The following is a 15,580-nucleotide window of genomic DNA, read 5'->3' on the forward strand; positions in this document are numbered from 1 at the left end:
AGTAGTAATATACGATTGTATATCTTTGTTAGAATGGAAAAGAAGGTGGACTCAGTAATGCAGTTGCTTTATAAACCACTAATTATAGAAGTTAGATCTAGGTAAGGGCTGCTCAAATTGTAGCCTGCACAAGCAATTTTTTAACAATTCTCTTTTTTGAACAGTCAAAAAGCGAGGAAATAATAAGATGACCGATTCGGTGTGCTATTGGCTAACAAGCAAAATTTTTTAATTAGAAATTTTGAGATGAAGTGGTTGAACAGAGTTGTTTGCAGCTTACCAAGCCACAAGAATAGTGTAATGCCGCTCATACACTCAAAACTTTGGGCAACCCTAATTTAGGTGTTCCCTGTCATCTTTGTTTATAATGACACGCTCGAGGCCCTCTCAAAGTAGACTGAGTTGTAGTACTATAAATGAAACACGGCACTAAAATAGTATGTATATAGATTTTTAAATTACCCAAAAATGTGAAATCTGGGGAATCCCTGGAACATTCCTAGTTTGAAGTTGTACCCTATGATAGTAAATGATGGCATACTGCACTATTTTTTGAGGTATTTTATGCCAATCTTTACAATGATAAAATGACTGTCAGTATTTTGCTGTTTAGTTTAACGCCCTTTGGTTAAACGTTAAGTTGTTAATCAAGTTTCCATGAAATAAAACTAAAACAAAATCTTTCACTATGCTAACTGCAATTATAAATTTATGCATGCTAGGTGATAAGGTCTTTCTGTGATCTGATTATTGGTACATTACTTGTCTTGCCAATATTTTGTTATAGGCTAAATCTTTTCATTAGTTTTTTTTATTAGAAAAGTACTGCTACTACTACATGAATTAAACCCACATTGTAGGTAGCTTGCCCATTTTTACATTTACTTTTACTTTTTCATGTTACATATAAATCATATAGGATTACATTAAAATCTTCACTTGTGCATTTGATCTCAATTTTGGTCATGTATCAAACCTGCATTTGTCGCTTTGGATTAAAAGGTAAGTCCTCACTGGTTTTAACTTAAACAGTTGTGTGGAACCTTCGGCTGTGGAGCCAGCTGTTGGTTTTTGTGTACTGTTGAATCTCGGTAACATGACTACCTCATCTTAAAAAACAACAAAAAATAGTTACATATTATTAGAATATGGTTTAAAGCTGTGTTAATCTTGGCCAACTTTTCTCTACTTGTGAGCTGCAACTAACTATTACTTTTTTCCAGATGGTTTGTGGCAAAAATTCCATCCTCTCAAGCATTTATTAAAAGGTCACAATGTGGCAGCTTCTCAAGTCATGTCCATTAGCACAAGCTCTTCAAAATGGAAAAAGTTCAATATTCCATTGAGTGGGATGGACATGGCTAGGGCTGGAGGTTGGTAGGCCTTGTTTGAACAGTATACCATAACCACTAGTGTAATGTCGTTTGCTGAGCTATTTTTAAATAGTTATAAAAGTAGTTTCACAGGTCATAGAAACTGAATGATAGTGATGACTGAGTAAATGTAAATATATTTCTTTAGCTTGTAAAATTCATAAATTTACATTTTAACCACAATCTTGTTTTTCAAGGGATAGCAAGTATGATGAGATTGCCAGTTGCTGCTACATCTGAAGGCTTAGATGCTTGTTTTGTTGGTGTTCCGATTGACACTGGTACATCTAATAGAACTGGTACCAGGTATATGCTGATATGAAAAGACTCTAAATTTTCCATTTTAAGTTAACTGAAAATATGTTTGTATGTATATATATGTTGGCTATTTCTTAGTTGCTGTTGTAGTCCAGTTTCATTTCAGTGTAATTGCATCTTATATAATGTTTTTAAAGGTTTGGGCCACGTCAAATTCGTTGTGAATCTGCACTTATCCGAGAATGTAACTCATACACTGGAGCAAGTCCATATGATTCTTTGCAGGTGTAAACACCTTTTCATTATATTTCTTAAGAGTTTATATTCCTTATATATCCCTTAACCTTCTGTTTACTAGATTGTCCTTGGTATACAGCTATCACATTGACCAAATGTACTGTTTGCAAAACAAGGCAAAAATATTGCCAGATATGATATAGAAATTAATTTCCACAGTTTATCATTTGCATTTTACTTGAAAATGTTTTTTCCGTCCAGAAAAACTATGTGCCTACCCTTACCTGCCATTCCTACTCTTTTATAGAATGGGCATATATTTTATGAAAGCTGAGCTCTTCAGTTAATGTTCATTATGCTAATGGATTATAAATCTTTTAGGTTGCTGATGTTGGTGATGTTTGGGTAAATCTCTACAATTTACCCGATACATGTAGAAGCATAAAAGAGAACTTTTCCAAAATTATATCTAATGGTTGTATTCCAATTGCTGCAGGTAAGACTCTGCTTGCAAAATGTTTGTTTACGTCATTTTTGCATGAACTTTTTGCTGGTCTTTACTTTGCATGTAATCCCATTTAATCTGTACCACCTTGTTTCGCTACAAGAATGTCGGTTATGATGAAGTATTCAGCTAATCAAAATTAGTAGAATATATTACAGTGAGAGGTTTTTACAACAAAATACTCACAGTGAGCTGAAAAAGAAGAATTTACCTTTGTCGACACAGGAAAAGAAGCAGAAAGCATAGTCGACTTAGAGAAACTGTCGACCTAAAGATACAAAGCACTCATAGTTTTACTTTATTGAATCAATTTACAAAAATCGCATGTATTTAGGAGTAGGATTACACTAGATTCAGATCAAAAAAGGCTATGTTGAATACCCACTTGCGTCCAGAATGACTGATTCAGGTGAAAGAATTTGGAAACCTGGTCAGTGACTGGGCGTAATTCACACATTATTGTGTGACTAGTCTGAAAACTTAATATGTAAATACATAACACTTTTCATGATCTCTTTCTGTTGAATTGGCATATCTTTTCCAAAATTGTTTGGTTATAGACAAACAACGAGGTTTCTGGAAGATAAGGATAAAATTTGTCAGAAAATATTTTTTTCCATCAGTTTCATATCGAATAGCGAGGCTTCTGGTTTTTGAAGTTTGGATAAACGACGCCTAACAGTACTCCAATCTAGATAGTATGAGTCCTTGTCTCATAATTAGTGGACATATGAATTTTATTCCACTTTATTGCCTAAAATCTCATAGTTTCATATGTTTTCATTTTTGCACTCCTTTCTTGTGCTACAAGTGTATGTATTTCAGGGTAGGTACAATTACATGTATGAATGTGTTCTCTTTGGTTCAGGCATAGACAAAATAATCTTTCCTGATCTGAGGATCTTACCACTGAGATCCACTAAGCAATAACAAAATTTATTTGCCAGTCTACCAAACTATAATATTCAACACCTTTAGGTGGAGATCACACGATTAGTTATCCCATTTTACAAGCTATTGCTGCCAAGTAAGATCACAGAACTTTGTATTGTTTTTTATGTTGTATTTTGGTTAATGTCAAGTTACACATCACGTGCATGCATGCAATATGTTTATGTTTAAGGTATGGTCCAGTGGGATTGGTTCATGTTGATGCACACGGAGATGTGAGTGACACCATGCTTGGAGAAAAGATTGCTCATGGGACACCATTTCGAAGAGCTGTGGAAGAAGGATTGTTGGATTGTAAGAGAGTGGTACAGATAGGCCTGAGGGGCTCTTCATATAAAGTTGATGCTCATGATTACCAACGAGATCAAGTTAGTTTGTGGATAACTTTTAATTGCTCAATACTGTTTTTACAGTCTGGCAGGGATTTTCAAAAGCTTCCTTTAAACATTTTTACAATATTTTTCCATTTATTTTAAAAACTTTAGGGGTTTCGCATTGTAACCGCAGAAGATTGTTGGCATAAATCGCTAGAACCATTAATGAAAGAAGTTAGTGAACAGATGGGTTCTGGTCCAGTGTACATAAGGTACTTTTATGACTTCTCAAAAATCAAAATTACGCATGATAATATTGCGAATACATGATAGCAATTAGTAAATCTTATAATTGTTAATTTTCTCTTCAAGTGTATTTGCTGGGTCTTGAACAAGTAATATTGTATTACACTGAAACTTGAGTGTGTGCACATCAGTTGTTAGTTGTTACTTTGTACTGTAAGTTTGTACCATAATCTTTTTATCTTAATGTTGTAGCTTTGACATTGATGGATTGGACCCAGCTTATGCTCCAGGTACAGGTACCCCAGAAATAGGGGGTCTGACTTCAGCCCAAGGTTTGGAAATCATTAGAGGGTGCAAAGGCTTGAAAATTGTTGGATGTGATTTGGTTGAAGTTTCACCACCTTATGATCATGGGGGTAAGTATAGGTTTTAAAAATTTAATCTTTCTGCTTTTAGAAGTTGTTCCTTTCAATTACCCAGTGTACTGATAAAAAGAAAATATAGTAAGTAAAAACACATGGTAATTAGTATTGCATTCCTCAAACAATGTCAATTTTCTTATGAACTAAATGGCAATTGGCGAAAAAACAAGTTTTGGCAACTGCATGCTTGTTATAGGCTCAAAAGCTTTGTACATGGTACACACTGATTAGACCTATTTATTCAGCTTCATCAGCAATTGTCCTGCAATAAGAAACGTTGAAGTACTTGTGTAGTATACTGTAAAAATTTATTTGAAGCATTAGTTTTCCGTGGGTTAAGTTAAACTTATCCCTTTAATTTTTGCAGACCTTTTTGTGATTTTTCATTTCCTTAATTAAAGTTTAAAATTCTGTTGGCTGTTGCATATGTTCTAGACTGTACTGGTTCTCAACCTTTTTCTAAACGGCACCTCCTACCTATTTTTTGGTGGTCGTTACCTGCCACCTAATTTGATAAAAACATACCTTGTAGTTATGATTGCTACAACAATGACAATGAATCAAGTATGTTTTATATTTACATTAAATTTATAAATTAATTATCAAATACCATAGTTTAATGTGAGTGCTGCAACTGTTTCTTTTTCAACAACTGGTTTTTGCATTTAAAACATTGCTTACAGCATGTTGGAAAACATGCCTGGGCAAATAGCCGGAATAAGACAGTTTGGGTTTTCAGACTCAAAATAAAATGAGATTTTCATAAATTTATCTGACCCTGAACTTTACTTTGCTTATGACCTGAAAGCTGCTTATATACCAGTATAGTGGTACATGTACCACAGGTTGAGAACTTCTGTATTTAAAGAGGGGAGTTGCTCCAGATTTGGTTTATATATTTTTTGTATAGAATTGTTTTTGGCCTAAATTCATTTTGTGCTATTTGAGAACGAATTTAAGTCTTTAAGGTCTCAATTCACTGATACTTAACAAGGAATGTGCTTTTTAAGTTCCACCTTACTTCCTGCATCTCACAGCATTGGTATTCATAATTGCTTTGTAATGAATAAGATGATTGTATTATCACAGTATTAACTTTTGAAGTTAGCTAATAAGTTTGATGTTTTTTTCAGGTGTCACAGCTTTAACTGCAGCAAATCTTATGTTTGAGATGTTGTGTGTGCTGCCAGGTGTGAAACATGCCCACTAAAGTATTTAAAGTGAACTGCTCGTAGTGCTTACAGTGATGGTGATACCTTAAGAACCGGTTGTTTTAGTTGGTGCTCTGTTATTCACAATTCTAATCATATTTTTTCATCATGACGGTGGCATATGTCTATCAAAGTATGTAATTCCTTGTATCAGTTTACTGTTGTTTCCATTTAACATTATATTTGAATATTCTTAAGCAAAAAACTTTTTTATTAAGGACGGTTGCATATGCAAAAACAAGTTTCATCTGTTATTTGATTCGATACTTTTTTTAATCTTCATATTTTGTTGATGTTAGTTGTACGTTATGCAAACAATCATGGTGTATAAATCATTGAAATGAAATTATGTTTTATTTGTTTGTTGTTTCTATCAATAATTGCAACGTGCATTACAAACAATGTGTCTATGTAATGTCTTGATTCTACAGTGGAATCTTGTTTTTGTTGCCTTCGGGGAGAATCTCTCAAAAATATATGGTAGTTTAATTATAGAAGGAAACCTTTGTAAAATCAGTAATTATTGTTTCATAGATGAATGCAAAGTTGTAAACACTGTAAGGTGCTTTTAGGTTTATGGCACGTAACGCACACTATGAGATTAAATAACAGAGATGTTTGACAGTCCAGCAACAGGTATTTTTTCAACAAAAGACATGTCTTTGAAGAGTTTATATAGATTCGATCAAATTTTTTTGTTGTATGATGTCATAACAGCAGACTGATTTTTTCGATGTTGTTTGGTTACGGGATCCCGAAGTTTACTGACATGATACTCCTGCGCTTCTAATCAATGTTCTGTGGATTTTACAAAAAGTATAAATTGCAGAGAAGTCGCCAACAGTTGTCTTGTAATCGCGAGATGACAACCTGACAAACATTCTGACATGACACCTTCATCTTAAATTTATCTTAGATGATGTTATAATAGATAATCATCTTAGATAATGTTAAATGTCCACGTCTTCTTCCTTAGAATTAATTATAAAAGTACTAATGTTTTTTACTTTTCTTTTTGGTAGTATCCTGAAAAAAGGTACACTTAACTACCGGTTAATCCTTAAACGCCCAACTCGGTCTCTTGCGACTCGAAATATTTTTGAACGCTTATATCTCAATAACTTTCAGGACTATTTTCTCAAATTGTAGTATTCTTTGATCACGTTATGTACTTTTGTTTTGAACAAAGTCTGTTTGTTCAAAACTTTATACTTTTGTCCTAAAATCTGACACTAGCGACCTAGTGAAGTTTTCTTGTTTTTTTTAGTTAGTCTAGTTTATCACCATAAATCTTTTTCATAGGCTCCTTGAATTCAAAAGTAAATATTATACAAACAGTCCTTTGTCAATTTTATTGCTGTTGAAAATTTTCAGGCATAGTTGTACTGTTTTTATTGAGAGTTGCCAAATCGATTGACACAGTAGTTTGCTGTACGACGTCCGTGACGGGAAAATTCCATCTTTCAATGGGATGTGTGCTGAAGGCAAACTTGCCTCTCAGATCGATAGATGTAGCTATTTGCTTGCAGCATGGAAGTTTGGGGCCGAGGTTGGAAAAAAGAAATCAACGAGTATTATACTGTACATGTACAAAAAGTACAACACACAAACGTTAAACATTAGTTTACACAATACTTCATCTCCACCGTATTCTTGCACGATTTGCTGCATTTTTGTACCCGTAACTATAAATTCACCATATTTGTGAAATAATTCGAAATAGCACAAATACGTTGACGACTAACAGCAAATCTCATAATATTTTTGAAAGACTACAATTGTTCTTGCGTTGAACTTTGACATTTTATTTCCCAGGAATTTTTCTATCCAAAAGAAGCTGGTTTGACATTTTACTCTGCATCCAAATCTCGCTACGTAAGGTTGCTAATACATTACAAAAATCCAGCCCACGTTGAAGGTGTCGTAGATCAGTCTGGAATGCGGTTCTACTACACGACACGCTTGCGTGAACATGAAGTTGGAGTCATGCGGACCGGAGTTGTTTACACACCACATATGGCCATTCCTCCAGGACAAAGAAAATTGGGTGGTCAGGTTACTGTCCGTCCGAATGCACATCGCTGGTAGGCCCGGTGATTTATATAAAACTGTTGACAACTTCTTCATTAAATTGTAACCCATCACATTTGATAAAATGCCTCGCTTAAGTTTAGCAACAGATCTTATATGCTATGGCAAAGATATTAATTCTATGGTAATGAAAGCCACCAACATATTATAATGCCCTTATCTAAAGCTATAAATTATGGTTTAAAGTATTGTTAAAATATCGTCAAAATGTCTTTGACAGACTTTTCCAAAAAATGGCATCAACGTATTTAGCTCTTTGTTACATCATCATCTTACTGGTCTTAACGCAAGAACCTACCGTATTAGAGGAAACACTCTGAAAGAAATAAGTAGTGACAATCACGTAACATGGTTTGAAGAAATGCGACATGTTAATCCAATAAAAGTTCTCCCGGTAAGCAAATACTGCATTTTATGAAAATTATAGGCCATAACTACAGTAAATTGGTATATAAACTATAATTGATTTTGTTCTTTGCCAATTCATTGTAAATTTAAATGCGAAAAACGCAAGTCTTCACCGTCTCAGTTTTAATGTGTTCTACACAAGGAGATAGTCTCGTAACAAGTTGCCAGTATAATACCAAGAAAAGAACAAATGTAACGTTTGGAGGAGTGGGCACTGGAAATGAAATGTGCGTTGACTACCTGCATTATTACCCTGCTACCGAGTTGAAAGTCTGTAAAAGTTCTGCTTCAAGAGCCTCTGTCATGGAATTTTTCTTTCTTCTCAAAAGGTAAGTCAGTGGCTAAATGACTTACAAAGGCACGTTTTTGTTTAAAACTTGTGACGTTTAAGCATGTAGGGCCTAAAAGCGCTAAATGGTGTTATTGCATGCTTGATATCATTGCAGTATCAAAGGAAAGTGTACGAATTGCAAACAGAGATCAATCAAAGAGGAATTTGAAAACATATCCTGGAATAAAGGATCAGTTGCTTTGTTACAATTACTATCTTCGTTAGACCTTCGATCAGATAGACAGATCTCAGATATCAGATAGACAGATATCAGATAGACAGATCTTCGTTAGACCTTCAATGCCTCAAACCCAACATGGAGCAGTGGCCGGGGAAATGGCGTAATGTTCTGCGACCAGTTATGCCGACCGAACTGAAACCTCGAACCAACAATTGTACCAGCAGTATCTAGGCGTGACTTTATGTGTTAAAACAGTAAATAAAAAATGTGCTATCGCGCACCACTTCTGTCTTCTGTGAATAAAACTTTTACCAATGTAAATTAGAAGTATGTTAATTTCTTTACAAAAGACTCCTAATAAACGTTTATCACTCATTAACTGCCAGGAAATAGATTTAATGCCTATGTTTGTTTGCCACTGTATTATGTTTTGGTCGGTATTTTATTTCCATTCACCTCACATTTGTTCATTAGCTACAGTAGACTTTCACTTTATGGCTGTGTGAATTATAACTTCACGTATATGGTAAACTTACCAAGGAGGATTTTTGGGACGTCTTGCTTAAAATTATAGTTTGTTTTATAGGCCTACTGGTATATACTTATTGTACATTTATATAACAGCAATACAAGGCCTACCGCAACAAAAAATATCAGTTTGTCAGCTCAATGCGTATATGTCGGTTACATAGAGCTCAGCTCTAGGGGGAGGGTAAGTGGGGACATCCAGTTACCGTAGGGGCGACTTAGGGAACGATCCCCAGCGACCCAAGCACCTGAAAGCCTAACCTTTCTAGCTGCTTAAATTTTGGCAGGCGGAAAATATAGACCACTAACTGAAACGCTCGTTACAAAAACTTTAAATTTATTATTTTACGGAATCATGGAGCCACCATTACGATTAAGTTACAAGTGATCATTCTCCTTTGCGAATTGTAATACTATGTTGAATATTTTTAACATAAACAAATGTCAACATGGACATTAAGAAAAGGCAAAAGAGCAATATATATAAATATACAAAGACAATGGGCCAATTGTCGAAAAGTTACTTTTTATTTTGAGCTTTCATTTTGAGAGATTTTTGAAGATTAAAATCTTTTTTTATAAAAGTGAACTCAATTTCTCAAGCGTTATCGCTTTCAGTGGACATCATGTGAGAAAGCGCGATCATCTTTTTTTGCCTCACTGTTGATGGCAAAGAATTAAGTTCAGCACAACTTCCAACCATGGTACAACTCCTAGACATGCAAATCACATCTTAATAGCACACAAAATTTTATCAAAGCAAAATTGTGCATAGACAATAAACTAGGCTTAAGCAAAATGTCTTTGTAATTTACAGAGATCAGCAATCGAAAAAACAAAATGAATGCGGATAACAATTTGTAGTTTTGCATCATCATTTGACCGGCCTTATTTATAAGTTTAATAAACCGTATACACCTAGCGGACCATCTTACCTACTTTCATGTCTGAATTAGCTATAGTACTTATAACGCTAATACCAGTAGACTCTGCTTATTACGACAACCTTGGGACCAGACTTTTTTGATCATAAAATCCCTGACTGCTACAGTTTCGTTTAATCAGACTAGGATCGATACAGTTAGGCACAAAATCACAAAATTTTGAACTCATCATTTATTTCATTAACGTTAAGCAATAATATTAAAGTGAACGTCAGCAGGAGAGTCGAGAATACAGGCGGCACAATTGTCACTGACAAGTTGCAAAATTGACACGAAAAGTTGACAAAAAAACTCCGAAAAAGACGCAACAGTGGTCATAATATCCGAAGACTGGTCATGGTAAACGGGGAGCTTTATGTGGCAAAATTCTGGGCTGTACCAAAGTGGTCATATAATGTGGGTAGTCATGTTAAGCGGAATTTACTGTATTATATTCTACGGTGTATATGCTAAATATATCTGTTGTTAGTAAACGCGATGTGTAGATTAACTATTATCTTATTCGAAGCACAATTTACAGGTATGCGTCCTCCTATGCGCACGTTTGACAAAACTACATAGTTAGTTTTTACAAAACAAGGTCTATACTGAGCGGTAGATATGTAAGATGTAAAACTGCTATATAAAGCCAAGCCATTGATCATGAGTCCTTGTACGTCATCAGGGAGTTTTATTAAATCTTCAGATTTAAAATCAAATGACAAAATGTTTTTTTACCTACTTGCGTCAGCTCTAATTCTTCAATTTGTAGTTTTTTTAGTAAAACAAGAGCTCTATAGCTCTATACTAAACATATTAAAAGCGGGTTTTTCGATACTTATTGTGTAAAGCGGCTTTTTCCACTTTCCTTCTAACACTCGTCATATGTCGGTGCAAATTTAATAATTATTAAGAGTGTATCAAATATTTTGACTATAAAAGACATTTTATGAGGAACATGTAACATATATTTTCTATAGTAACTGAGGCCCAGTCTAAGCTATTAATTTCAGAGAAAACAAAAACTAATCGCAAAGTTTGCTGAGTTCTTCTTCTTGAAAACATGTTTAATGTAGTCTTGGTAAGTTTTGCGCTGCCCATTATCAACGCGGTTGCAGCTTATAATGTTGAGCTATTTCACAAAGGTAAGCTATACTATATTATAACTAGGGCAACCAAAAGTCAATATGGTCAATTTTTTTTAACCTGCTCAGAATGCTATCAAACATGCACAAAACAAATTTCAGCTTTGTACGACATGTGGTATAGAAGTTATTAGGTCAAATAAAGTCAAAATGTTACGTTAGGTCAAAATACGGTCAAATTGTTTCTTTAGGTCTTCTTTTTAGGTCAAAATCTATTAAACTTGTAATTTTGTAATCATTTTATAATATTATTCTTCCGTTTTTCTCTTTTCTTGTACCGCAAACAATTCCAGTGCCTCAAATTATACTTAGAACCAAAGCCACAAAGAGAGGGAAGGCCTTTCAGCGCGTCTGGTGACGTCACGATGTGAAGGCATTGCGTTTGAAACTGCAGGTTGTCAAACTTAATACGCAGAAACGAAAAAAAGTCAACACTAGAAAAGCGTTTTGTCAATTTTAAATGCAGCTTTAGATTAGAAAGTTGCTGTTGTAAGTGTAGAGCAGGGGTTCCCAACCGGTGGTAAGCGTACCACTAGTGGTACGCGGGAGCTTTTCAGGTGGTACGCGAGCAGCTCTCCGTTGCATGCGATATACAGTATAGTAGTATAACAATTTAATTTTTAGTTGCTAAAATATGCGAACAACACTTTTATTTCTTTCCGTACTAAATTCTCTGCACTCAGTAAGCTACTTTTGTCGATCTTGCTCCCTGCTGTCATTGTTATTAATACAATGCTGCTGTGCGAATATTGGATCAAATTAGTTGTTTTGAAAATAGTGGTACGTGTTGACAATCCGTGGTGGCTAAGTGGTACGAGAACATAAAAAGGTTGGGAACCCCTGGTGTAGAGACTATCAGTATAGCGTTTTTCAAAATAAGGTCAAAATTTAAACTTTTTAGGTCAAAATAAGGTCAAAAGTTAAAATTTTTAGGTCAAAATAAGGTCAAAATTTAAACTTTTTAGGTAAAAAAACTGGTTGCCCTAATTATAACTATATATAAAGCTATACTGTATAACAGAAGGCAGCATGGTAAATATAGGTTTATTGATTATATTGTTCTCTTCGTGTTTCCTGTCAGTAGGTTATAGTTTTGTTTGAAAATTAATATCAAAGTAAATGAGAAAACAGATTAGAAAAACTATACACAGCTTAAGATACATAAATTATATTCTTAGAAGAGCTAGAATTAGTTTTGTTTGCACATTTATGTTTGCAAAGTAACTTGTTTGTTTGCTTGCTATGACAGGCACAAAATCAGGCGACCTTCAGTGGAATGTGGACTACGAAACAAAAACGGCAACGTTTGCTTTAAATTTATCCGCAACCTTTTTAACCGAACATGCTTTTGGATTTGGGATTTCTGGTGATGGAAGTGTGTACCAAGCGGACCTTTTACTTGTACAGCAATTTGGCCAAAGAGTAGTTGTTCGGGTAATTTATGTTAGGTGGATTGTACTAGAAACTTCACATGTGTCTGAATAGATATAAGTAACAAAGCGATGATATAAAGATTACCAGCATCGTAAAACATCTTGCTTTGAGTTCACTATAGTTGTGTAATTTGTAATTAATAACCTGATCACAACGAAATTGTGAATTGTTTTGTGGGTTACTTACAGTGGTGAGTACATTTTTAAATTTGTATAGTGTTTAAAATCATATCATGTAAATAGGCTTTTTTAAAGCAAACACTTAGATGAAATCTTATAACTTTAGGATTGTTGGAGCAACGACCAAGCTTCTTTATCTTGCATCGAACAACAGGATTACGAACTTCTGGATACAAGCGTGTCTACGAATCATATCGCCGTTAGGTTTCAGCGACTTTTTTCAACCTGCGATTCCCATGACTATCAACTTGACAATGGAACAACAAACGTATTGACCATTTTTGGCTTACCAAAAGGTAAGTTTTGAACATAAGTTATGACCGTTCTACACCACTAATCGCAAATTCAAAAACAGACTATCGTTTACTATTCTAGAAGGCCATTCATGAACGTTTTAGATCCTACAAAATCCAAAATAATATACGTGATACCTGACATGCTGTCCTGATAATTATAATCGTTTTGTGTTTCTAGACAAAGAAGGAACTGCTGAGAAAATCACTTTGGAAAATTTCGAAAAGGATCTTTATCGTGTTCAAATATTGAAAACTCCATTTTCATACACGAAAGAAAAAGATTCAAAATGGTTTGAAATTCTCACACCAAACATTACAATTCCAAAGCAAGGAACTACTTATTGGTGTTCAATGCATCGGTTACCGGATTTCGACACACGAGTTCATGGAATTGGATACGAGAGTTTTATTTCAGCTGAAAGCAAAGGCATTGTTCATCATATTGAGGTAAAGCACAAATGCAGCTAAATTTGAACGAATTGTCTATAAACGCTTTGTGATCTTTGAGAAAAGAGCTCTTTTTGAATGGGATTAATTAGATTAGAATAGAAAAAGGCAATAGGCATTATTAATAGCAAAATGACAAATATACAACAATACTCTAATTAAACAACAACTTGCCATGTACCGCAGGTATTTGGGTGTGATATTCAAGATGGGGAAATCCCTTATTTCAGCGGAACATGCGAAGAAGGCAAACTTAACCCTCAAATTGATAGATGTAGTCATGTGCTTGCAGCTTGGGCTTTTGGCATGGAGGTTTAGAGAACAATTACATATGATAATATATATCGTTTATACATATAATCAGCATTATAAATGACTTAGGAATAAATGAACACAAAAATAAAGCATTTATGTAGACTAAGCAACAAGTTTTGTACATAGAAATGACAGTTATAATATTTTTGATAATCAAAATTTTTCCGGTTAATATCTAAATATTTTATATCTTCAGGCATTTTTCTATCCAAACGAAGCTGGTTTGACATTTTACTCCGCATCCAAATCTCGTTATGTAAGATTGGAAATGCATTACAACAATCAAGCTCACCTTGAGGGGGTCGTGGATCGATCTGGAATTCGATTTCATTATACGACACGCTTGCGTGAACATGAAGTTGGTGTGGTCGAGAATGGATTAATTTATACACCAAATATGGTCATTCCTCCGGGACAAAGCACGTTTGCATGGTCAGGGTACTGTCCATCCAAATGCACGTCGTTGGTAGGACTTAATATACAGCGCTGTATAAAGAGATCTGAATTTTGTTCTGTAGCACGTAGTATAACACTTTTTGTATAATACATTACTTGCAAAAATGCATAGTTTCAAATACACAACACTATGATTTACCTTAGAATACTGTTTTTTATAAAGAAATGATTGCCACCGAAAAGCAAAACCCTAAGGCTGTCCAACATAATTTTAAAACTGCTGAAATATCATTGACTACTTCTTCACAGGCCTTTCCGAAAGAAGGTATCAACATCTTTGGCTCTGTATTGCACACTCATCTTGCTGGCCGTAAAGCAAGAACGTATCGCATTAGGGAAAACACCGTGAAAGAGATAAGTCGTGATGACCACTATTCAACATGGTTCGAAGACATGCGGCATGTTAACCCTCCAATAAAAGTTTTGCCGGTAAATGAACATTACACTTTATGCAGGCTATACTTATATTTCTGGTAGTTTAATTCGTATATTTCTCAATGCATGGCGGCTTTAAACTTAAAATATGCTGTAAAACATCTCATTGTCTTACGTCATGTGTTGCACAGGGTGACGTTCTCGTAACAAGTTGCGAGTTTAGTACAGAGAAGAGAACAAATGTAACATTCGGTGGTTTGGGCATTCGTGAAGAAATGTGTATCACTTATCTTCATTACTATCCTGCTACCAAGCTGGAAGTTTGCAAAAGTTCCGCGTCAGAAATCTCCCTGATGGAATTTTTCTTTTTTTTGAAAAGGTGCAAAGTTGGAAGTGGTCACAATCTCACTTTCGCATGTTCTGCATTTTCTGCATTTTCTTAAATGTAAAAGTTAACTATAGACGACTCGTGGAATTTCTTAAGCATCTTTGATATCGTTGCAGCATCAAAGGAACGTGTATGAGTTGCAAACATGAATCAATCAAAAAAGAATACGAAAATGTATCCTGGAATCATGGATCAGTTGCTTTGTTAAAATCACTTTATGGCAAATCGTCCATTGATGTTCACTGCATGAAACCCAATCGTGAACAATGGCCGGGAAAATGGCGCAATGTTGAACAACCAGTTACACCGGTCGAAAAGATACAACCAACAAACAACTGCACACATTAGTGTAGCGACAAGAATTCGTTTTAAGCAATAAAACCAAAATTTGTTTTTTCCCAATAGATTATTTTGCGAAAATAAAGTTCCATGTAATTTCCGTATTGATGTTCAATGTCTTATGATTAGCTTTTCTCATCCACTTATCGTTGGAATGTGGAGGCGTTTGCTTGCTTACCATTGCAAGGACAGTATGTTCCGTGCGGCCTTCACTGAGCTCATAGGGT

General features: G+C 34.8%; 2 protein-coding genes across 2 annotated transcripts; both read left to right on the plus strand.

The window, feature by feature from the left end:
* The first annotated feature begins 148 nt into the window (after nucleotides 1–148).
* Nucleotides 149–6,019, plus strand: LOC143471043 (agmatinase, mitochondrial-like). The gene is made up of 10 exons (XM_076969371.1): nucleotides 149–1,002; nucleotides 1,224–1,373; nucleotides 1,571–1,679; nucleotides 1,829–1,916; nucleotides 2,250–2,364; nucleotides 3,352–3,400; nucleotides 3,497–3,692; nucleotides 3,810–3,910; nucleotides 4,137–4,300; nucleotides 5,440–6,019. The coding sequence occupies exons 1-10, from the start codon at nucleotides 966–968 to the stop codon at nucleotides 5,514–5,516; spliced, it is 1,086 nt and encodes a 361-aa protein (XP_076825486.1). The 5' UTR covers nucleotides 149–965; the 3' UTR covers nucleotides 5,517–6,019.
* Nucleotides 6,020–10,944: 4,925 nt separating this feature from the next.
* On the plus strand, nucleotides 10,945–15,362 carry LOC143470561 (dopamine beta-hydroxylase-like). The gene is made up of 9 exons (XM_076968776.1): nucleotides 10,945–11,124; nucleotides 12,374–12,558; nucleotides 12,844–13,033; nucleotides 13,212–13,480; nucleotides 13,667–13,792; nucleotides 13,992–14,261; nucleotides 14,501–14,680; nucleotides 14,818–15,005; nucleotides 15,131–15,362. Exons 1-9 carry the CDS (start codon nucleotides 11,043–11,045, stop codon nucleotides 15,360–15,362), a joined length of 1,722 nt encoding a protein of 573 aa, XP_076824891.1. The 5' UTR covers nucleotides 10,945–11,042.
* Nucleotides 15,363–15,580: the final 218 nt, after the last annotated feature.

The sequence above is a fragment of the Clavelina lepadiformis genome, chromosome 9, assembly GCF_947623445.1.
Source record: "Clavelina lepadiformis chromosome 9, kaClaLepa1.1, whole genome shotgun sequence".
Taxonomy (NCBI): Eukaryota; Metazoa; Chordata; class Ascidiacea; order Aplousobranchia; family Clavelinidae; genus Clavelina; species Clavelina lepadiformis.